This window comes from Sander vitreus, chromosome 16, assembly GCF_031162955.1.
Source record: "Sander vitreus isolate 19-12246 chromosome 16, sanVit1, whole genome shotgun sequence".
Lineage (NCBI taxonomy): Eukaryota > Metazoa > Chordata > Actinopteri > Perciformes > Percidae > Sander > Sander vitreus.
The window spans coordinates 8,034,521-8,057,555 of NC_135870.1; the positions used below are offsets into that span (position 1 = coordinate 8,034,521).

Genomic DNA, 23,035 nt, shown 5'->3' on the forward strand with positions numbered 1-23,035 from the left:
ACGGAACGGAACTTTACGGCAGTCAATGAACTACAAACACGCAGTCGCAGTTTGCTGACCTTCTGTGGAACTCAAGCAAGCATGGCTGCCCGGGCACTGACAAAAGGTATCTGCACATTAGTATTTTTAAATTGTCCGACAGAAAAACGTTGTCGTCGGAATATGTTGGGTGCATGGAACACCGTTTTGCGCAAACAGTTGCAGCATGCGTGTAATCCTAACTGACAAATTAGCCATTCAGCTTACAGCCAACGCCTGTAGCTAGCTAGTTAGCTAGCAGTATTAGCTTGTTACATGTTGATGTCAGATGTTTAAAAAAAACGATATTTGTGTTTGATATTTAGGGCTTTGGGGGCTGCGACACTCACGGCTTGTTACAGTCGGACACCAGTATGCTACTGCAGCGTCTATCAGATCACCCCAACTCCAAATTGATGATGCTACAGGTAAGCTAACGAATGTTAAACTAGCAGGAGTGTGTGTGAGTTAAGTTAGCTATGTCATTGTTGGTTTTCTCCAGACCTGCAGCAATGTTATTTCTTCTACATACAGAAAAAGTAATAAAGCAGCCACTCGAGAAGCCGGACTTTTTTCGTGTGTCAGAGCTCTTCTCGGTGAAAGACCTGTTCGACGCCAGAGTGCATCTTGGCCATAAAAAGGGTTGCAGGCACAGGTTGGTATTTAAATTCGCACAGATCATTGATCAGTTTAACTAATATATGTCGTTGCTTTAATGCTTTGTCGGAGAGGGATTTACACTCAGTAGTGACATTGGGGTTGGAATTTTTAAGTCAGTCACGTACTCTCAAAACACACTTTAACAACAAAATACAATAAGGGATAAATTGGACCATTTGATTGTGAGAGATGACTGCAACAAATGGCTATTTTCATTATCAAGTAATCAGTTTTCTCTGTCTATTGATTATTGTTTTTGTCTCTTAAATGTCAGAATATATTAAGAAGTCATTACAAATTTCGTGTTATGTGTCATACATTAACTTGTTTGGCCCGAAAACGTTCAGTTTACAGAATATCCTCATAATTGAGAAGGTGGAACCAGAGAATATGGACCAAAACAATTAAGCCATGGTCAGAATATTCACTGATTTAATTCTCTGTAGGTCAACTAATCATTTAGTCAACTAACTGTTTCAGCTCTAGTGAATGAAATTGATTTCTACCAGATAATACACAGTGCAGTCTGTACTTATTTAGACATGACCTTGTTTTGATTCTGTGCTCCACAACATTGATTTGAAATGACCTGAGACCTGTACACAGAGAGAGAGCGAGGCGCTCATGAAAGTTAAAACATTTAGAGACCGACAAGCCCGTTCACATTCCCTGATGGGTATTTTTATGAAAGATGTAGATTTTCAGCGGATGGATTTACGTATAGGCTTCTTGAGCCGTGTGTTGCCATATATATTTTTTTTAATTTTCTCTCGCGATCGCTTACCACTGCCAGGGTTGCAACTGATAATATAATAAGCGTTGTGATTTACTCATAACAGCGTCATCTTTTTTTGCCAGCTTTACTTCCTGCGTTTTGCCTGTAAAACCGTGTCCGTGTAATTCATATTTATGTAGAATTATAGTTTGATCTTCTTATATAAAATATGCGGCTCTGGTAGATGTTTGCGATTGGTCATGCTGCGCAAACACCGCCTCTTTTATGTGAACGCGCACGCCGCTGGATTGGGAGACCCTGAGTTGATTGAACTAGTTGTTAACCACTGTCGTGACACAGTTTATGCAGGACCGCGGTTGTTAGTTAGGTGAATCCGGGTAACTGAAAGAAATCCAGGGCATGTTGATCTTGATTCGTAGTACAGGCCTCAGATCCAGTGTATTGGAGTAAAGCTAGAACAACTAAAAGTCAATGTACAATTACAAACTGTCCTGTAAACTACATAACTCCTGTCACTCTGGTTGCTTAAAGTGACTTATTTAGGATTTAACATATATTTTTTCCTAAGCTTCTGTATTTATTGTGCTTTGCAAGTTGGAAATGTAAAATTACACCCAACAAAGATTTAAACAGTGCCACAATAAAGCCCTACTACTACCTTTTTTTTTTTTTTTTTTTAAATATACATTAAAACGCATCAAGGGACTGTTGAGGGATTATCAATACTGGCTTTATGCACTAGTTGGCTTACCACAGCAAAGAAACGGAGCAGAACAGAATATGGTGTGATAGAGTGACTGCTGACCAATCAGTAAGTCAATATTATACTGCGGTGTCTGAAGCTCAGTAGGCTGCTGTGAGCATTTTGCTTAAACCTAAATTGAATTCTCTTTTGCTTAGGTTCATGGAGCCATACCTCTATGGCTGCCGTTTGGGCCAAGATATAATTGATCTCGACCAGACTGTGGAGCACCTTCAGCAAGCCCTTAACTTCACCGCCCATGTAGCGTATCGTGGTGGCGTCATACTGTTTGTCAGCCGCCAGCGTCAGTTTGGCCATCTGGTGGAGAGCACTGCTAAGAATTGTGGGGAGTACGCCCACACGCGATACTGGCAGGGCGGCCTACTTACCAACGCCCCCAGCCAGTACGGCCCAGGAGTCCGCTTACCAGACCTCATCATCTTCCTTTCCACTCTCAACAATGTGTTTCAGCCTCATGTTGGAATCGTAGATGCAGCAAAGATGAACATTCCCACAGTGGGTGTGGTGGACTCAAACTGCAACCCCAGCCTGGTGACGTACCCTGTGCCTGGGAATGATGACACTCCAGTTGCCATGGAGATGTACTGTCGCTTATTCAAGATGACTATCAACCGTGCCAAGGACAAAAGGAGACGGATGGAACTACTGCACGGCCTGTTAGCACCCTCCACGCCAAGCTCGTGACACAATATATTCTTAAATAAGAGACGATAAAAAATAAAAGAAAAATGCATTTAAAACAAAAATGAAAAACGGAAAAGAAATCTGATGCTAGTGTTTGGGACTGAGGCCACAATGCTGTCTTGTTTTAAGACTAAAGTTGTGTGTATATTACTCTTTAATGAATTCTGTTTCTGTGACATGGTCTTCTGGTTCTAATTTAACATTTTACCTACAGTAGTTTGTCCAAATGTAACTGTTGTGCACCGCTGGCTCCGAACAATGACGAGGACTGAAATTATCGTGACTATTAACACAACCTTCGTATAACCTTAACTAAATCAGACAGCACTTTGTGTTGCTACTGGGTTCATATTCACGGTCACAGGTTGTTGAACATAAGCTGAGTAATAACTAAATCCCTTCAAATGATTTCAGTGTCCAAGTTTCCCTCTAATTTTTACCTCATGTCAAATGTTTCGCCTTTTTTGGCACTATGGTGTATGGCTGCTCGATTATGGACAAAATCATAATCACGATTATTTTGGTCAATATTGAAATTGCGATTATTTAACGCGAGATGTTGCAATTATTGAACTTAAACAGTGGAAGAAGTGAAACAAATCAACAGTGAAAACACCTAGAACTGTGATATTCCCCCTTTTAATACTTTTCCAATTTGAACATTTTTGTTTTCATTCAGAACGCAGGACAAAATAAGAGTTTACTTGCAAAACGTAATGTGCAAAACAGTCGTTTTTCTCAATTATTCTGTTTTTGTGATCATTAGGAGCCAGAATTGTAATCGTGATTTTAAAATTCCGATTAATTGCACAGTCCTACTACGGTGCATCCTTGAGGCCATGTTGGTACAAATTTTGGAAAACGCTGCTGAACTCGGTAAGTGGAAAGTGGAAGTAGACGGTAGATGGTCGGGGGTTTTTTTTAAGCATTTTAGTTATTAAATGTGCTGCAGCATGTCACAAAATGCTATAATACACTTGTGGGAAGACTTGTAAAAACGTGTTCAAAACATTTAAAATACTTTCCAATACTAAAATACTTCAGGCCAGTTATATTATTATTCCCTGACCCCAAACTTAGATCTTCAAATTGCTTGTTTTATCTAACCAACAGTTTAAAACCCAAAGATAAACCAACTAGCAGGATATCTCCCATGACAAGATGGAAACTGAGAATGTCAAGCATTTTTGCTTGAAAAATTACTGAAACAATCAGCCCTCAAAATAATTTCAAATTTTATTTTCTTCCATTAACTTTGAATCATGGGACCTCCAGTTTGTATATTTCAGTTTACGTGAACATAATGTTGATGTATAACATCAATATGCAAGAATAATAGCACGTTTACTGAACGTTAGCTAAATGGTGTTTAAGACAAATAAGATGTGCACTGTTCTCCAGAACGTTATAAAATGTACTTTAAAAACATGCATCTTGACTGCAATGTAGTCATTTCTGTTAATCAGGTAAATGTTTAATTCAAGCTACCGTTTCTGGTTGTTTTAGAAATCAAGAATCAAGATATGTGTTAGTGTCCTAGTATCATATACTGTAACGCCATTTAGCTTTTTGACAGCAGACAAAAGATGGTGGTTAGAAACAAACTCGGCTCAACTGGAGTATGAAATGTTCTCTAGTCAGTTAGTTTATGAGCTTGTCTTCCATGACGTCCCTTACCTATTTAGTTAAAAAGCAAAATGTTTTAATGGCAACATCACTTATTAGAACATTTTCAAAGGAGTCACTGGTTTTCTAAAGGCAGAAGACCGTGGTATTAATTGCGGTATATAAAGCCTAGTACGCCACTTTAGGCGGTTCGCTTAAGAGATAAAGTTTGGTCGCTCTCGGATTCCGTAGTTGTATATCAAGTTTTTCTGTATCGACCTTTTCTGACCACCAGAGGGAACGTGCTGGAAGGACAAAATGGTGAGTGGGAGTTTTATTTTTAACCATCAATGGTGGGAATATGTGACTAAAACATATAACGTCATAACCGTTGTATTGTATTAGGTGATATGAGATAATGTTGATAAAAGACCAGTTTCACGTGTTTAAAGTTTTAAATGTTTACATATAGACTTCAAAAACTGAATGTCTACTTACATTAGCTGTGTAATGTTAATATTTGTATACCGGTAACTTTCATCGCAGTGGTACAGTCGAGGTTACTTTCGGATAAATGCTTGTTCCAAATGTTGTTTCTAGTGTTTGGTTAATAGTTTCATGCTTTGCCTTAGCTACATGGTCAATAACAGGCTATTTTTAGTTTCAGCTTAAGCAAGTTCATGTTCACGAGTGCATCACAAGAGTTTCGCCTTACTTGATTCACTTTCTTTCAGGTCTTATCACAAGCTTAATTGTATCTAAATTAGCCGTATTTAGCAGATCTATCAACTGGTGGTGTGTTAGAATGGGTGGGGCGGCTTGCCGAGCATTTGAAAGCTTGTCAAACCTGTAACTGTTATGTGTGCGTGTTGGTAGGTATCACTATCTCTCTCGGGTGATTAGTAAGATTAAAGAAGTAACTTAGCCTAGTGTAAATATGTCCCTAGTAGTATACATTCTTATAGCCAGTGTGTTTAATTTAATGAAAATTGGGTTGCAACTAACTATTTGGTTCATGATGTTTCTCTTGATTGATCAAAGCATATTTCAATCCACTATCACAGAAGAGTAAGAAAATCAGAAGAAGAAACAGAAGAAGAAACAATCAGATTGAAGAAGCTAGAAGCAGTAAATCTTTGCCATTATTGCCAAAAGAATAAATAATAATCAAAATGGTTGTTTTAAGTTTTCTCTGTCAGCTAACCGTTGCAGCTCTGTATAAAATATGATCTACATTTAATATGTTAACATGAGTGGTTAATAATACAACAATTGACAGCAAGTTGATGTAGTGGGAAATAAAATGTCAGCAACAGAAACATGTCATTATTTTCATTATCTGTCATTTGTGAAGAAGTAGGATTGGAATTAGTCAATTCATTCCTTATTAGTCAGTAGGCTACTGGCCTAAGCAACATAATGGGTACCTTTTTTTTCTCATTTATGGATGTGGCCTTCAGCTCTGTCTCATGGATAGCAAATATTGATGGATCAGTGGACACTAATCTTTGGTATGTAAATATATATTTTACTGGTTATGATTTTGTATTGGAATACTTGTAAACATTAGCATCTGTCTCCTGATGTATTGCTCATTCTTGCAGGTACGTGCACAGACATGGCGAGAGAAGACGCATGGATTTGCCCCCATGAGGAAAGCTGACCTCAGATATTGAGATGACTGCGTTTCAGAGAACGGTAACTGCTATTGTTGAACATTTACACTCTGTAGATTGCATAAGGGTTCATTTTGCCCCTTGAGACGCAACTCTGGCTGCAGTGTCTCTGTTGTGCAATAAGTGGGCAGACAGTAAGTGACTGGCTCACGATTACTCAGTTCCCCATGTTTTGTGGGCTTTGGGTATGGAACCGGGCCAGATACTTAGATTGAGTTTACCAAAAGATTGATATATTCCCATTGAGTAAAACCTGAGTTACTTTGAGTCAGGGGTGCATGATATATTGAAATATCGTTATCGCAATATCACGTTGCGCAATATTACATCTTAAGTGTTGCGATAAGTATGCAATATTTTGTGGAGCGCTGCGTCCCGTCCGTTGGCTGTGTGCCTTACTTGTGTTCAATTTAGAGCCCGCTTGAAACGCTGTAATGATCATGTTTCATTGGCCAGTTACCGTGCCACTTGCACATGTTAGTGCACGTTAGCGCACGGGTCCACTCCGTGACAAACCCTATGGAGCGTACCATGTGACGTGTGTGCATATATTTAGACAGAGTGACGGTGTAAGTGAAGAAATAGATGATGACAACTAAACGGAACGAATCGGAGAAGCGAAAGAATAGTTGTCCTGTTCTGTGGACACGTCGTTATTTATCTATTCATGTTGTACCAGTCCAATATGACTGTCAGTTGAAATAAACCTTGTGTTGTAAAAAGAAGAAAACTTGTTTTATTTGTTATTAATCTATTTGGATGCGTTTTCCCATAACTTATACATTTACATATGTTTAAAAATATCAAAATAAAAAATCGATATCGCAGTATTCATAATCGATATATAACATTTTGTCAATATGGTGCAACCCTACTTTGAGAACATTTTTGTTGTTGCACTGAATCAGTTTTTGCCTGTCTTGTTCATTTCTTATGAGGCAGCTATAAGCCCATAGTTCCTGTCAGTTACACCCAAAACTTCACAGATTTCAAGGATTGGTTGGCTTACGTTTCTGTAATGAGCAGCTCCAGAATTGTTATAAAATGCATTTTGTAACAATGTTTTGTAGGCCAACCCAAATTCTTCATGTGTACTGTATGTAGTTTATTATAAATCTTGACTGCAGCTAGTCACATGAAGTACATCTATATTTTTAAATAGTCCTCTTTATTTTGAAAAAGACAATTTAAGAGGAATAAACCAAGAAGTAGGACCAACACACGGTTAACATTTTGCCTTGATTGTTTCTACTGAAGGTCTTCATCATATAGAGGACCGGTGTTCATCTTTTGATGGACCAGATAAAGCCGTGGAGCTGCAGCAGAGGTGCTCGGGAAGGTGAGAATTCATGCAGACTTGACATTTGCAGACTATTTGCTCCTGCTTTTCCTTGGCTCTCGTCCAGCATGCCCTTTGAGGCGTTGGAGTCCAACATTGTGTTGAGCCTGTGTCATTAGGTGGCAGAGAATAAAAGGTCTACATCATCTGCAGTCACTACCTACAACAGTGGGGATTTGGATTGAAAGTTGTTTACCAACAGATCATTTTTTTGAAAGTTAGTAAAAGATTAAATGATTGTTGAATCTTGGGACAAGACATTTGAAGCCATCTGCAGATATGCATCGAAGACATGGTTGAAAGTGAGAATTTTGCATCTGACCACCTTGAAACAAATGCTTCAAGACATTCCTGAACAATATTAAGGCATGCCTCGAAAAAAGCAGTAGTATACCTTTGTGATATCTTGTTGACCATATATTCAATAAAAGGTTCAATGTAACTGAGTCTCTTTTATTTAACTACATTAACACTGAAAAACATCAGACTAAAACACCTTTGCTGACTTTGCAACAGCAGTTGAAGTTGTTTACCCCCTTAACTATTTCTTTGAATTTGTAGTTCCTTTTAAGTTATTTGCCAACCATTTAAAAAAAAAATCCTTTTGCAGTATTAAACCTAAAGAAAATGATATTCCTAATATTTCACAGCTTGTAATTGTATTCCTTACATATCACAAGTTGAGTTAATGACTGTAGGGTTCGGGTTCATGCTATAAAATATCCCCCTCTATTATATTATTATTAGGGGTGTACGATTCAGAAAATGTCACGATTCGATTCCGATTTTTAGGCTCACGATTCAATTCAACATCGATTTTCGATCCAAAAACGATTCTCCGTTAAAAACGATTCACAGTATGTAAATGTAGTTACTTTTCCCATTTATATACAGTATATATATATATATATATATATATATATATATATATACATCCCTTAGTACATTCATGTGGATTTTTTATTTAGTTTATTCAGTATCTTTTATTGTCCATATTATTCATGTGGATTTGTTTATTTGTTATTTTAACATCCTGTTTATGATGTATGTGTATGTTGTGTGTGATGTCTGTAAGCTACTGGGACCTTGAATATCGCCTTGGTGATCAATATATATATATCATGTGATTGCAGTAGACATACAATTTAAAAATAAATAAATAAATGAATCGATTTTGAATCGGTAGAGCTTGAATCACGTTTGGAATACAAACCGATTTATTTTTTTGCACACCCCTAATTATTATATTATATGAGGTCATATCTGTGAAAGTTCAACACCAAACCAGGAGTTATATGACATATACAGTAGTTCATCACAGGTAACCTACAGTAAATGGATTTATCAGTCACTGCTGTTTATGTTTCACTTTGCATACTTAGTACCACTAGTGCAGTGCCTGCTTAAAACATGCCTGTTTGGAATGACTGATTGCTTGGCCTCCTGTATCGCTGCTTGCAGCTTTCTCCAGAACCATATATACCAATAACTTACAGAAGGACCCCAAAGCACTTCATATGCAACTGTAGGCCTATACTACTGACTTACTGTGCACTTGTACTTCAGAGGAAAACATTGTACTACTACATTTACCTGACAGAGAACATTGCAGATTCAGATTCTACTCACAAAAAATCACAATTTAAATACAAAGCATTAAATATCCAGCATTCTATTAGAGTAGACAATCTCAACATTGAAGTAGCCCACACTGTGCTGATAATGCCTCTCTTTTTACTTTTAACTTAACATTTGAAAGCAGAACTTGTACTGTGCAGTCACAGGCGGTTTTACCATACGGCATAGGTAAAGCGCCTCGTGAATGTGTGTTTTTTTGTTTTTTTTAAACCCTCAACCAGTAACACATGTTGCAGCGCGGTTCAATCAGGCGCCGTACGGCTGTGGCTCATGTAGAGATTCAGCGTGTCCCGCTTTTCTTTTGTGTAGCAGTCACACAGTGGTAGTTATAGACGATGTGGCCCAGTTAGATAAGTAGTAGTTAGATAAACAAAGAAGTAATCAAGGTGTCATTCTTTATGAGGATGTGAAAAAAAACAACTGACAAATTACCTGAAATATACACTTAATTTGCCCATATAAGCCTATATGTACGATATGTTTACCCTTTATTTAAATGATTTACAAGTTCTCATGTATATAGTTAAATAAAGGGTAAAGGAGTACATAACCAATGTGTTAAAGACAGTTAAATGTTGCTTGTGTATTTCTGAATACCACCTTAGGCAGAGTCATCAGTCTGAGTTGAACATTTTGAACTCTGACAGCAAACAAAAAAAAAAAGATTTTCAAAGCAGACATGAAGTAACAATTTTAGTAAATAATGCAGAGGAGATGCATATATACTGTATGCTTTTTCTTATTCGTTGAACAGACCTTTCACTTAATCGCTGCGTGCCTTTTGTGAACTGTGTGCTTCCTTGTAAACTTGCAAGTTTATAATAAAATACAAAAACCTAACTTATATATATAATATATATTTAAATATAATAAATGAGGGCCATTGACTCTGTATTCAGGGTTCAGAAATTCTAATGTAGCCGTGAAGGGAGACTTTGGTCAATCACAGGTCATTAGATAAGATAGAGAGAGCATTCCTATTGGCTGTTCTGTTGCATTGAGAGGGGGAGCTGCAGGAAGAGGTCTCACTTTACTTCAAATTCTAGCAGGGCTTTTTTTTGTTGCATGTACCCACTGGAGCTTTAACTGAATCAGCAGAATTTCAGTTTGAGTTGGATATTTACAACTTAGCGAATCTGGAGAGAGATCAGCAGAAATGTATAGGCTAATTAAAAAATGATTTTACTAGATGATCACTAGCTTCAAAAGGTGGCTCTCCACTGATTAAAATGTTTCGTGGCAACAGGGACAAACGATTTTCTATTGGCCTTAACGTTTTTTTCTTTTCACAAGGCACGTCTAGAGAGGGTAAACATATATGTATGTAAGAGCGTAGGATGTGCTGTTGACTTGTGTTTTAGAGACGGACAGTGAAGCGCAGGCGAGATTTATGTCGGCGGTATTAAAACATTTCACGGCTGAGATCCCGCATCTTTCCCTTTTAAAGGCGTGCAGTGATAAGTCGCTGAGAAACAGAGGCTGTATGCTCATCTGGAGACCCACTGTGTCATATTGTTGTTTAATCTGATGAGATAAAAGACGATGCATTTATATTAAATTGGATTTGCCGGTGATCGAGACTGGGCTCTGAGGAGGATATATTTCATTCTGGGGTAAAATTGAGATTTTCTGGCCCATTTGGTGCTGAAATGTGAAATCGATCAATTTCAAGGACGCATTCCTGATTCTGCTTTTTTTTTTTCTCCGGCTAATGATTTGCGTTGAAAAATAGGATTACGAAACCATCAGGTCAGATCCTGTGTTGTGTCAGCTCCGAGGCGTTTGTTGCAGTAGCCTACAAACAAGCTGAAGGAAACAGGATGGCATATACGCTGCGCTTTATAATCAGACGTGGGTTTTGGTTACTTGCGACGCATGGCGTAGATTTGCCGTAATGATGTGATCAGACTGGGATCCGTGGTTTCTCGCTGCGCTACCTCCGAACAGAGTCGCTCATAATGCCGAGGGCTTTGCGGAGACTGCTCCATTTGGTGCTGTTCTGCCCTCTGTCCAAAGGTCTGCAGGTATGTATGGAGAGCGTAATGTCAGTCTGCCTTTGTTGCTATTACACAGCAAATTACCTGCATGCATGCCAAACAGGTCAATATGTGTCCAGTCCTACATGCATCACAAAATGTCTTAAAACAAGAGATGGTGCAGATCAATAAATAAGCTATCTTTGTTGTATTCTTATTAAGGTCAAGTGACCAGCTGTTCATTCATATAGCCTATTGTTATTGTTGTGTAGGCCTCAGTGATGGAAAGTAAATCAGTGGCTTGCCTACATTTATTCGGGTACTGTAGCCCACTTAAGTACAATTTACAGGTAGGCTAGTTATATGCTTCCACTTGGAAATATTATTTTCACAAAAAGAAATGATGAGCTTGTTAAATTAAACACATTGCATAGCTGTAATTTAAATTGATGCTTACCAACCCCTAAACAAGTCTACTTGGAGTTTGTAAGATCTCTATGAGGTGTTAGCAATTCGGAGACATTTCTCCTTTAAACTTCTCAGATGGTTTCATTTAGAGGTATTATCCAATATTGTTCATAATAGAAAAGATTACAGAGAAGTCCAAAAAAATGAATACAGAATTTTACTACACTGGACTACACTACATCATAAAGTAGTGACAAGCTGCAACAGTGAAATACTGCTTACACATTGATGCATCAGTATTAACAATCCAATAATTTAATAATATATCAGACAAGGGGGGCTTTTTTACAGCACAAATACTTTAACTTTTGATACTTTTAAGTACATGTTGGCCTTCTTATTTCACCAATTAGATACCGTAGTTTTATCCTGAGGTCAAGGGACCTGTTCTTTTAATCATCGTAGTATAGGCATTTTTTTATGTCTTCTAGGCTAACTGTGTGTTTTCTCTTCTGCTTTCCATCCATCCCTTTCCTCCCACCATCCAAAGAGTCGTCTCCCTGCCATTAAGGTGAAGTACCTTCTCCTGGTATGGCTGGGCATCCTCATCGCCAGCTGGGTCATCTACATGCAGTATGCATCTTACTCTGAACTCTGCCGTGGGCATGTGTGCCACATGGTCATTGTAAGTAGTCTCTCAATACGCCAATTTCACGACTTCATCACTGTGATGAGGGTCAGGATGCTACAGAAAGGCTTCGTTTACTGCTGTACAACCATCTCCGTCAGTGGTCAGGCTTAATTATTGATTAAATATTATGTTGCTGAGATACATGGTTAATTTGTGGGAACTAAATTTATATTATGGTTTCAGTTTACATGGAAACACACTGGTGTGTAAAATATAAGAGCCACATAAAAAGTGCATTATTGGCCACTATGGCAACAACAAAAACAAAAGACATGATTTAGGTAGTTCAGATATGATGTTTGTAAATTGTTGTTGAGATGCAGGGGGGGGGGGAGTTTTTGCCACGTATTCAAGATAGGAGAAAACTGTGATAGCACACATGCAAGTCAATACAAAATTGATTTGGTTTGAGTCAAGAAAATCAATATGCCATGCTGTATGTTTCATGAGTTACTGGGTGAAAAACAAACTGTTATTATATGTAATTCTGGCACATTTTGTGATATTTGAAACTAGCTTATTTGTTGTTGCTACAGCTGTGTCACAGATCTACAGATAGTCCTAAGGCAGAAAAAGAAGAATACAGTCTACAAGATGGAATAAGACAATAATGTTCCAGCTGATGCAGTGAAATGCTTAAATAACATGCAAGAATTCACATCAGAGCATGACAACGGGACAGGAGGATTGTCTTTTGAGGAGACGAGGGAGGCTGCTTGGGTTGGCCTCTTCCTTCACACGTCCTTTGACGCTGGGTAAAGATACAGCCTATAGCTGAACTACTCTCCTGCTGTGCCCAGCTGTTTCCAGAGCCTTTGGCCGTTGAAGAACAGAAACAGGCACTGACATTTAAAGAGACACTGAGGAACACATTGGTGATTAAGAATATAACTACTCAGGGTAATTGATGAAAAGATCAATGATGTAACCTCATCATACCAAATAATCAGATTTGCACAACAGTGTGTGTGTGCCTGTGTTGGTATTGTGAAAGTGTGTGTGCCTCAGTTTTAGACATGTGTAATCAATAAAAACCAATACAATTACAGGGAAGCATTTCATGACACTAGAATTAGCTCGGAAGAGGTGGGAACTTTTGTTGGGTACACAAAGGATTTTGATTTGCCTGTTGCTGCTTTGTATTTTGGTGAACTGGGAGGAGAGGTGCAGTGTGGAGGTGTGTCAGTAGATATCTGGCAGTAAACTCCTGTTATAGAGAGAAGGATTACCAGGATTTGTGCCAGCTCAAAAGTAAACTGTGAATAGTGCGAGACAGTCATGTTCTGTGCTGTTTTCCTCTGGCTTTGCATGGCAAAGAGGCATGTACACTGGATGTACAGTAAGTCATCAGGCTTTGCCATACTGCTTCAGGGTTTATTTAGGACACACCACAATTAATAACCTACACAAGTAAGAACAGTGGTATCATGGGAATCAATCAATCAACATTTATTTATATAGCACTTTACAGCAACCAGCAGGTATCCAAAGTGCTTTACATCAGGAACCGAGAATAAAACAACATATCAGACAATAAAAAGAATGAAACATAGAAAACGGTAAAAGCAGAAAAGGTTACATAGAAACAGGAGAGGGACATTTTCACACCACTACTACGTATTAAAAGCCATTCTAAACGATGAGGTTTTGAGTTTGGACCTAAAAAGAGCTACATCTGTAATAGTGCGAATATCAGGGGGTAACTTGTTCCAGAGTCTCGGGGCAGCAACTGCAAAAGCCTGATCACCCCACCGTTTATACCTTGATCTAAAACCAGTTGATTTGAAGACCGCAATGACCGGTTGTGCTCACGCAGGGTTAAAATCTCGGACAAATACTCTGGGGCCAGGCCATTTAAGGCCTTGAAAACAAACAATAAAATCTTAAAATCTATTCTAAAACGCACAAGGAGCCAATGTAGGGGTGTAGAGAACAGGAGTGATGTGTGCACGTCTAGATGTATTTGTTAAAAAGCGAGCAGCAGCATTTTGCACAAGGTTGAAGGCGTGAGATGGAGGTCTGATTCAGACCAACATGAAGAGCATTACAGTAATCCAACCTTGAACTAATGAAAGCATGAATGCTATCTCATCACACATCCATGAATGACCTTAAAGGAACAGTTAAACATTTTTTGGCAATGCCCTTATTTATTTTCTTTTTGTCGAAAGTTAGATGAGAAGATCAATACTACTCTCACTAAATATGAAGCTATGGTCAGCAGCAGGTTAATCTATATCAACAATGTTTCATTTCCGCGATTGTTCAGGGGCCGCCGGAAATTACGCGGGATGTCCGTCACCTTCTGCTTTCTTTGTGCTGGCAATTTAAACTCTGATCGATTTATGAGGACTATGGTTGACTGCTGGCTAGACTATCTGTCCATTCTGAGTTTTCTGTTGCACGACTAAAACAACCTTTGAACGTACACACGTTCCACCAAAACAAGTTCCTTCCAGAGGCTATTTTGCAGAGGCATCAATCCCGGAATGCCGTGTGGACTAGCCAGACCTCTCTCAACACCACTGTGGAGGAAGGTCTGGCAATGCGAAACTAGCAGCAGGTTAGCTTAGATGGGCTGAAATTCTGGAGTCTCCTGGCAACATGAAGGTGATGACGAGATTCCATGAAGCCACTGACCTTTACCGCTGTAAACCAACATTTGTTTTGACATGACATATTGTGTGCTTTAGAGGTGCTGGTAGGCAGATTGTGTTATCTTTGAACAGAGCCAGGCTGTTTCTCCCTGTTTCCAGTCTTTGTGCTGAGCTAAGAGAAGAAGCTAAGCTACCCGGTTGCTGCCATATTCACCATACAGTACAGAGACTGGTACTGATCTTCTATAACCAGGATGCCACTTTTAGAGATATTTTCCAACATTGTTGAAGCATAGTCAATTTATACTTGTTTGACTGCTGTACATGTTTTATATTAATATATAAAACTCCAAATAGGATGTCATTACTATCCTTTACTCTTGAGTGCATCACTGTGTATATGGTTATTGCATCGCTTTACAGGAAATTGAATTGCAGTGTATTAAAATGATCTGTTATACGTTAATACTTTAAAATGTGTTAAGATGCAATTAATCATGTATGTATATTAAGATACAAATAGTCTTACAGTAAAATTCTATGGCAGCTGTGGCACAGGTGGTAGAGCGGTCATTTTCCAATTGAGAGGTCGCCGGTTCGAACCCTGGTCCCTGTAGTCCCCTGTTGAGTTGTCCTTGAGCAAGACACTGAATAGCTCCTGATGCTGGGCCATCAGTGTGTGAATGGAAGTTGCTTTTGATAAAAGTGAGAGCTAAATGAAATGTAATGTAAACACATCTACATGTAGTTTTGTGGGATTATTATGCTAGTTAATTTGTTGACCACTGTAGTAGTACATTAAAGCACTAAAACACATATTTGTTCTTTAATCAGTTACTCTGGTTTTTGGCCATGTATAATATGCCGTAAGCATGTATGGATAAAGGAAGAAAACAAATCTTGAAATACTTGATGGATGAACGAGACACTTGGAGCATTGACGTTACCGTTTCCTGTGTTTAATGAACTGCATTTCCTGTTTCCTTCTGCAGTGCGATCACTACAGAAGGGGCATAATATCAGGCTCGTCCTGCAAGGCATTGTGTGAGCAGAGAACCCTAACCCTGCAGCACTGCATGTCCACCTCATCTACATATCAGGTACAGTGAACACACACACACTGTACACACACCCACAGAATACATTTGGCAAAAAAAAAAAAAAACCACTTCCAAATCAGGCACGCTTTGCATGTATGTTAATAAAAACAACCAGAATTTTACATTTAAAATAATGAAGAAAGTGGAAGAGGTTGTATTTATTCTTTTAAAATATAAGCATATCACCCTAAGGCCTTTGAATATTCAAATATTCAATATTCAGCTTCTATTAAATTTGATGCCTGTATTTAGAAATGATTGTCCCATTTGTTTAACTTGCAGGTGTACAGTGGACTGTGGAAGGAGAGACCTGTTGTGATCAAGTGTGGGATTGAGGATCCAGTGAAGATTGATGGGTCCCCAGACTCTGTACTGCGACAGGAGATGAGCTTATTTGACAAGCCCACACGTGGAACCTCTATGGATGAATTTAAAGAGATGCTGCACAGTTTCCTCAAGGTATTCTTTTTCAGCAATTACACCATATAATATATCGGAACATATACTTTAATATCTATCACCATACAATACTTCCTTCTTGCAGGCTAACCTTGGTGAGCAGCCATCTTTGAGCACCTTGGTGGACAGGGTCATTACCCTGGCTGATGTCAACCAGGATGGCAAAGTGTCTCTAGCCGAGGCCAAGTCCATCTGGGCTCTTCTCCAGATGAACGAGTACCTCCTGATGGTGGCGCTGCAGGAGAAGGAGCACACCCCTAAGCTGCTGGGTTTCTGTGGAGACTTGTATGTGACAGAACGTGTGGCCCACAGCTCCCTCTACAGGCTAGAGGTGCCTCATTACCTGCAGGCCCTGGTCCCAGAGGCCCTGAGCACCAGCCTGAACCACTGGCTCGCACCAGCCTGGCCCCGCAGGGCTCGCATCACCATCGGCCTGCTGGAGTTTGTGGAAGAGGTCTTCCACGGGTCCTACGGGAGTTTCCTAATATGTGATGCCAGTCCTCGCCATGTGGGCTACAACGCAAAGTACGACTGCAAGATGGCCAACCTGCGCAGTGTGGCATCAGAGGCAGTCGTGCGGGGATTTTTGAGGGGACGGCGATGTGAGACTAACGCTGACTGCACCTATGGCCGGGACTGCACGGCCACCTGCGATCGACTAGTGAAGCAGTGCAACACCGAGGTTTTACAGCCCAATCTTGCAAAGGTGTGCGTGCTGCTGCAGGATTTTCTGCTTTTTGGAGCACCTTCAGACCTCCGAGGGGATCTGGAAAAGCAGCTACGCACCTGTGTGACACTCAGCGGTCTGGCAAGCCAGATGGAGGTGCACCACTCACTAGTCCTCAACAACCTGAAGACATTACTGTGGAAGAAAATTTCTAACACTCAATACTCTTGAAAACAGGTTGTGATTATCCGTCCTGTACCTCTACACAATGAGCAAATTAATACATGCACATGAGGAGTTTTTGCTTATGAAGCTTTGCCAAATGTCTTAGAGGGTGGTCGTTATTAATGTATTTGTACTCTACATTGACTGTGAATTACAGGAAACTGTGAAATAATGAATATACAATATGAAACGGCAGATGAGGAAGACTATTTCTTACTTTTGTTTTCCAATGCATTATTTTTAAAAAGCACATTCATCTGTTTAGATATAATATTCTCAGGGCACTGCCTATAACTTTATTCGTAAAACAATCTGTGAGTAAACTGAGTTTTGAAAATAGTTTATAGAATACTGTTTTGTCTATCCCTAGAGAGTCAGAATGTCAAATTTAACACGTTGTGATAATTTTTGTACAACTGTAAATATTGGTGGAACTCCGCTGTTTCCTGTGTATCAATGAATCTGCATGTGAAGCAGATATAAGATACAAATAATGGATGGAATAATGCATATACACAGTATCACTGTCACTCCTGGTATTGATCCGATATTGTCAATGTATTTAAATCCACCTGAACAGACTGGACTTGTAAATGATCAGCAGATATGATTAAACTTCTAATCCATCAATAAACATAAGTTGTTTAAACCAATTTTCAACTATTGTGAATAAAATTGCATGTATCTAAACTGGGTAGCTGGTGTCAGGACAGAAGAAGTCAAAAGTCCAAAATTGGAGAAGTCAGGCAGATGTTCTCTTAGAAAGCAGAAGTAGATCACCTTTACTGACCTTTTAGAGCACTCGGTATTGTATATGATTGAAAACTGGTATACCTTTCATTTTCTCCTTTACAGGACCAACATTTTTGTCATAATTCATTTTGAAACTATGATTTTTTGATTTGAGACACAAAAACCATCTCATTTTTAGTCAGCTTTTGCAGCTAGAATTGGTCTTATGTGCTATTGTCATGATATAGTGGCAGTTTCAGCAATCAGTTTCTGCATCAGTTGTCCTGTTTGTCACAGGTCCTGCCCTGGTTCTTTTTGGCACTAGTTCTGGATCTACAATAGGCTCTCCCTTGAGTCTGTATGGAACACGTTCCTCAAATGATCTAGGTCCGGCCAGAGACGTTTGCAGCCTCAGATCCCTTTTTACTGTAGACCTTTTGCTAGTCCTCCTGACTGGCCTCAATTCCTTGGCAGCTGTAGACCCTTTTTGGGGTTTATTGTGGTAGGGGCAATTATTCAGCAGCTAGATACACAACTGCCACACCCTTTGGTTGATTTTTGTCCCTGCTTTTGTTTTGAAACTTGTGGAGGAGCTTTCTTTTTGATAGGTGGAAGTACTTTGCAGCCTTGTAGATGGTATAGACTGTTTTGTGTCCTTTTGAGAGGGAATCCTTACTGATGATGTCTTAACTCTCTCTTCACGTGGTGGTGGTGGTGGTGGTGGTACTGGTCTTGGTTTCTCTTAAGCAGTTAGACCCACACTCTCCTGACGCCCGGGAGTCCTGACTGAAGACACTCTCTGTATCCTCCGTCTCACCTCATTGGGAGGTGATACCATGAAGGACGCAGAGGGTGTACTGGACATTCTGGATGTAGGTAAAGATTCATCTGCAGATGGTTTTGGGGTCTTTGTCCTTTTGTGAGCCTTTTGCAAGAAGACATTCTCTTCAAAAGTCAATAAAGGCCAATAAAAAAGAAATGAAAAACCATGGATATGACCCCGCTGTTTTTTTTTTTACAAACATGGATATGGATACAATACATTGATCGGTGTATTCTAAAAAGCTGTCTTGTCTTATTTCACAGTTTGTGGGTTGGTAGGGACTCCAGATACCCAAATGTGCATGTGTAAATAATGGTATTTGTTTGACGATATTCTTTGCTCAAACTGGGGAACACCATGGATGTATTAAGAGAACGGGGGACACAGCCACTGAAACATGACATCCCATTATTGCCTTCAAGGGCTGTAGGAAACAGTCACTACTTCTAAGCAGATGCCAATTGAAAAGGTAAATAGAACAGGTTCATGATATTTAAATGCTAACAATCCCCCTCTAAAATTAACAGGTAAATACATACACATTACTATCGGCGTTGTGTGGTATCGGTGTGGTTATTTCAGTTTCTGACATGACTGCACGTAACGTTAGTTTTTATTTTCTGCAATAAAAGCACGCCGCTTAAAAAACACACTGACGTATAAATATCATATCATCAATAGACTGATCAACATTTACATACATTTACAAACACCACCAGAGCCCCGTTTCTATTTGTAGTTAGCTAATGTGCGAAAAGTCATAGAGAATTAGAGAACTTTCGAAAGTCGGAGGTTACGAGGAGCTCAAAAGGCAGCATCAGCTGGGTTCAAACCAGATGGAGGCTGGGCAACGAGCTGGTCTGCCTTCTGCCGCTGAGCTGCTGCTTAACAACACAGGGACGATAACACAGAGAAAGCAGAGGACTCCGGGCATCACTACAACGCTGGTCACCGCTAGAAAACGTCTGTCATGAATTAAAGGGTAGTTTCGCCAACGGTACAGACCCATATGTTAGCTAAATGAGGTTTGACAGGCTAACGTCAGGTTTAGCTATCTTCAAGTAGCTAACGTTAGCTTCAGTGCTGGCTACAAGTGCTGCCACTAGCGGCTACAGTAGGGAAAGTCAACGACAGCTTGTGAGAGCTGCTAGCCTTTGGAAGTTGCTCATTGATTCATTGTGGCCATATGGCAAAAGGCGTGAGCTAGCGTTAACGGTACTTCTTTAGCCTGAGCTGTCAGCCGGTAACGTTAAATGCTGTGAGCATATCTGCACGGTCTGCTCACTCCCTCTGTTTTGGAAACGACATGACAGAAGCAAATGGCTTTTACTTTTTTATTAGCCGTTTAAGCTAGCAATGCGTTTTACATTATTTCAGAATAACGTTAGTTTGCCGGCGTCAGATTATTGCACTCTGTGGTACAACTGTGCCCTGCCCAGCAGCGTCACTCGTAGCATTGCGCATAATGAGTGATCATTATGTAAAAGTCAATATTCAACTCGAGGAAATGAAATCATTTGGCGAGGATGCAGATAAGGAGGGTGTGGATACTGAGGAGCAGGTGCCAGTGTGTTCTCCCTCTGCTTCTGTCTCACCACCAGACCCTTCCAGCACCACCATAGCTGACAGAGATGCGTCCAACACCTCCATCACTTGTAAACATAGGGGTAAAAGTCGAAGTAAGCTGGGAAAAGATGACAAGAACTCTTGTGGCAAACACACCTCAGATGTGTCATTGCATGGGTCTGTAGTTTCTGCTCATGTTGGGAGAAATTTGAATAGACTGGCGCATGATCGGACACTTCACGTCAAAGGAACTGGAAAGATACTGCAAGGCAAATCGGAGAATAATGGGAACTATGTAACCGTCCACCCATCCAAAAACATTCAAGAAACACGCCGTGAGGATGGATTCAAACATGCAAGGAAAGGAAGACCAGTGACGGTGGATATCTCGAAAGCCAAAACCTCGTTGGAGGCACTAAAGTTAAGCATCAAACAGCTGAAGTGGAAAGAGGTGTGCTACATGAGTTTCTTTTTTGTTATTTTGCAGTTTGCCTGAGAGAAATGCAATGGACCTTTTTCACAGCAGACATTTTGGACTTGTCATAGTAGGAAAAGCACAGCTGAAATTGATAACCTGGACGATGGTTCAATTCCATCAAATGTCCCAGTAAGCTATTTCAGTGAGTCAGCATGCACAATACCAGGGCCTCTCCTAAGTGGAATGCAGCCATCATTAATGGTTTTGAATACATCTGTGCTTTTCCTAATATGACATGTAAACATGTCTGCCGTGAAAAGGTTCTGTTTACCCATGTGTTGTGCAGGTTTTAATTCTATGAAATGCTACTGTGCTTGTTTCACAAAGCAGTGCATGCTTGACCCAGAGAAGATCCCTGAAATCAGCTGCTCAGTGTTTCATTCGGATGACAACCAACTAAGGCGTTTGTCACGAATGTGCATGGATGAAAACTTCTGTCCTACCTTTTTCAAACTGTGCTATTCAGAACCATATGTTTGCAGAAAAAGGAGAGAGGGGAGAGAGAGAGAGCTGGATCTGGGTTGGAAAGGTCACACACCAAGGCTGCCTGGAGTGTCTGTGTGAATAGGACACGAAAATGCCAACAATGCACATTTCTTATAGCTTTCAAGGATATTAATCTGCACAGCCCTTCTAAAACCTGAGATAACTTTTAGTGGTCGTTAAAAGACAATAGAATCTTAGCTGCTGCAGCCCATAAACATTATTGTAATGGACAATTAAGACAGGATTAAACTCAATCTAGGAATAAACCAATAAATAGCTCAGACTCTGAGTCTGATGAAGAGCAGTGGGGCTCGTAGTGTCAGCTAGGTGTAGTAAACAAGCCCTAGTGTGCAAGCTATTTCTTTATGTTTTGATCTGCTCACTTTTGGCTCAGCACCTGCCCTCTTTGGTTCGGATGTGCATCCATATACTCTACTACTTAAAATCAATCTAGCAATGATTACACTAGCCAGCCTCCCCCTGGAAAACTATTCTATTCAGATTCTATATGAATGGTGCTTCAGATTAGATGATATAATAGTTTGCCTGTTTGTTATCTTCATAATCTGAAATCTGAAATTGTATGAGCAGCAATATCTCTGAAAGTTGGAACTGACATTTGAGCCTGTGTAGGAGTATTTGTAAGAATGTTTTGCACACTTAAATTTATATATTTTATGCAAAATGACAAATGACTGATATGTGTTTAAATTAATGTTTTTATTAATCTAATCTGTGGAAATGGGTTATAACAACAAAAAGGCTTTTTATATCTAAAGCTGCAGCACCTTATGCGCAGCTTCCCAGCAGTTACACACACACACACACACACACACACACACACACAACTATTTAAATGTATTGTCCTCGTCAGAAAGTGGTATGAATACATGCAGTACTGAAGGTGGCCAATCTGGTCTGTCAGAAAATACACAGGAGATTTGATAGTGATAAGGTAAGGGAGTGGATTCCCAAAGACGCAGGAATGTTTGTACCTCTCTAAACACAAAATGTTGATGAATCTTCCATCCATATAGTAAATTGTAAATGGAGTCATAGATCTAGAAAATAATCGGCAAATTAATCGTTATCATTAGTTGCAGCTCTATTTAGAGTGTGAAGACTTGTTATTCTCTTCTATTGATTATTTATATCCAGTATCGGTATCAAAGTTTGAAGAAGTCATTGATTGAAAGCATGGTACATTATTCATTAGATGACACGATCACATTTAACCCTTGTGTTGACTTCGGGTCACATTGACCCGTTTTAAATTTTTGTTTTATATCAGAAAATATGGGACGTAGAAATAAGCACTGAAAATGTGTAGAAGAAAAAATTAAAACGTTGGAAAAAGCCGAAACAAACTGAAAAAAATGGCGTCGGAAAAAAGGTTGAAGGGAAGACAACACAAGGGTTAACCCAGCCAGAAATGCCAGTTTGCTCTACTGTAAAAATTACAGAGGATGGATGTGGATGAAAGTTGTTCTACATGTAAGGCAACAACTTTGAAACATTTTCGAGAGGGGCTAATTGATCCAGCTCTTATTTCTCCAAGCCACAACCACCATATGGTCAGTTTGAATGATGCAATTAATACCTGCTATCCGCAATTATTAACATGGTTCTCCATTATGCATGAGAAATGAAGAAGTTGAACGCGGCGATACCGGTGCAGTAAAGACTCCACTTATCACCGGTGACCACG

At 39.6% G+C, this 23,035-nt stretch overlaps 3 protein-coding genes and 1 non-coding gene across 5 annotated transcripts in view; all 4 read left to right on the forward strand.

Annotated features, from left to right (window-relative positions):
* The first annotated feature begins 66 nt into the window (after window positions 1-66).
* Window positions 67-3,037, forward strand: mrps2 (mitochondrial ribosomal protein S2). Its single transcript, XM_078271420.1, has 4 exons — window positions 67-106; window positions 345-446; window positions 553-673; window positions 2,315-3,037. The coding sequence occupies exons 1-4, from the start codon at window positions 82-84 to the stop codon at window positions 2,859-2,861; spliced, it is 795 nt and encodes a 264-aa protein (XP_078127546.1). The 5' UTR covers window positions 67-81; the 3' UTR covers window positions 2,862-3,037.
* A 100-nt stretch (window positions 3,038-3,137) lies between these two features.
* Window positions 3,138-17,895, forward strand: dipk1b (divergent protein kinase domain 1B). Of its 2 annotated transcripts, XM_078271419.1 has the most exons (8): window positions 3,138-4,787; window positions 5,927-5,977; window positions 6,071-6,164; window positions 7,400-7,481; window positions 12,054-12,188; window positions 15,784-15,891; window positions 16,174-16,350; window positions 16,436-17,895. In XM_078271419.1, the coding sequence occupies exons 5-8, from the start codon at window positions 12,132-12,134 to the stop codon at window positions 17,246-17,248; spliced, it is 1,155 nt and encodes a 384-aa protein (XP_078127545.1). In that variant the 5' UTR covers window positions 3,138-4,787; window positions 5,927-5,977; window positions 6,071-6,164; window positions 7,400-7,481; window positions 12,054-12,131; the 3' UTR covers window positions 17,249-17,895. The 2 variants fall into 2 exon arrangements, with proteins under 2 accessions (XP_078127545.1, XP_078127544.1); XM_078271418.1 differs by lacking the exons at window positions 3,138-4,787; window positions 5,927-5,977; window positions 6,071-6,164; window positions 7,400-7,481 and adding an exon at window positions 10,071-11,143.
* LOC144531939 (small nucleolar RNA SNORA17) lies at window positions 7,549-7,681 on the forward strand. Its single transcript, XR_013503283.1, has one exon. It is a non-coding gene; the product is annotated as a small nucleolar RNA SNORA17 (small nucleolar RNA).
* A 1,750-nt stretch (window positions 17,896-19,645) lies between the features above and the next one.
* ttll11 (tubulin tyrosine ligase-like family, member 11) overlaps window positions 19,646-23,035 on the forward strand; it is a 28,960-nt gene continuing 25,570 nt past the window's right edge. Inside the window, exon 1 of the mRNA XM_078271810.1 lies at window positions 19,646-20,814. Coding sequence (XP_078127936.1) covers window positions 20,263-20,814 — 552 coding nt within the window. The 5' untranslated portion in view covers window positions 19,646-20,262. The remainder of the gene's footprint in view (window positions 20,815-23,035) is intronic.

Coding starts and splice junctions, on each gene's coding strand:
- mrps2 (XM_078271420.1), top strand. CDS start 82: ATGGCTGCCCGGGCACTGACAAAAG. Junction 107..344: donor TGCCCGGGCACTGACAAAAG/GTATCTGCACAT, acceptor TTTGATATTTAG/GGCTTTGGGGGCTGCGACAC. Junction 447..552: donor CCAAATTGATGATGCTACAG/GTAAGCTAACGA, acceptor TTCTACATACAG/AAAAAGTAATAAAGCAGCCA.
- dipk1b (XM_078271418.1), top strand. CDS start 11,078: ATGCCGAGGGCTTTGCGGAGACTGCTCCATTTGGTGCTGTTCTGCCCT. Junction 15,892..16,173: donor CCACCTCATCTACATATCAG/GTACAGTGAACA, acceptor TTTAACTTGCAG/GTGTACAGTGGACTGTGGAA. Junction 16,351..16,435: donor TGCTGCACAGTTTCCTCAAG/GTATTCTTTTTC, acceptor TCCTTCTTGCAG/GCTAACCTTGGTGAGCAGCC.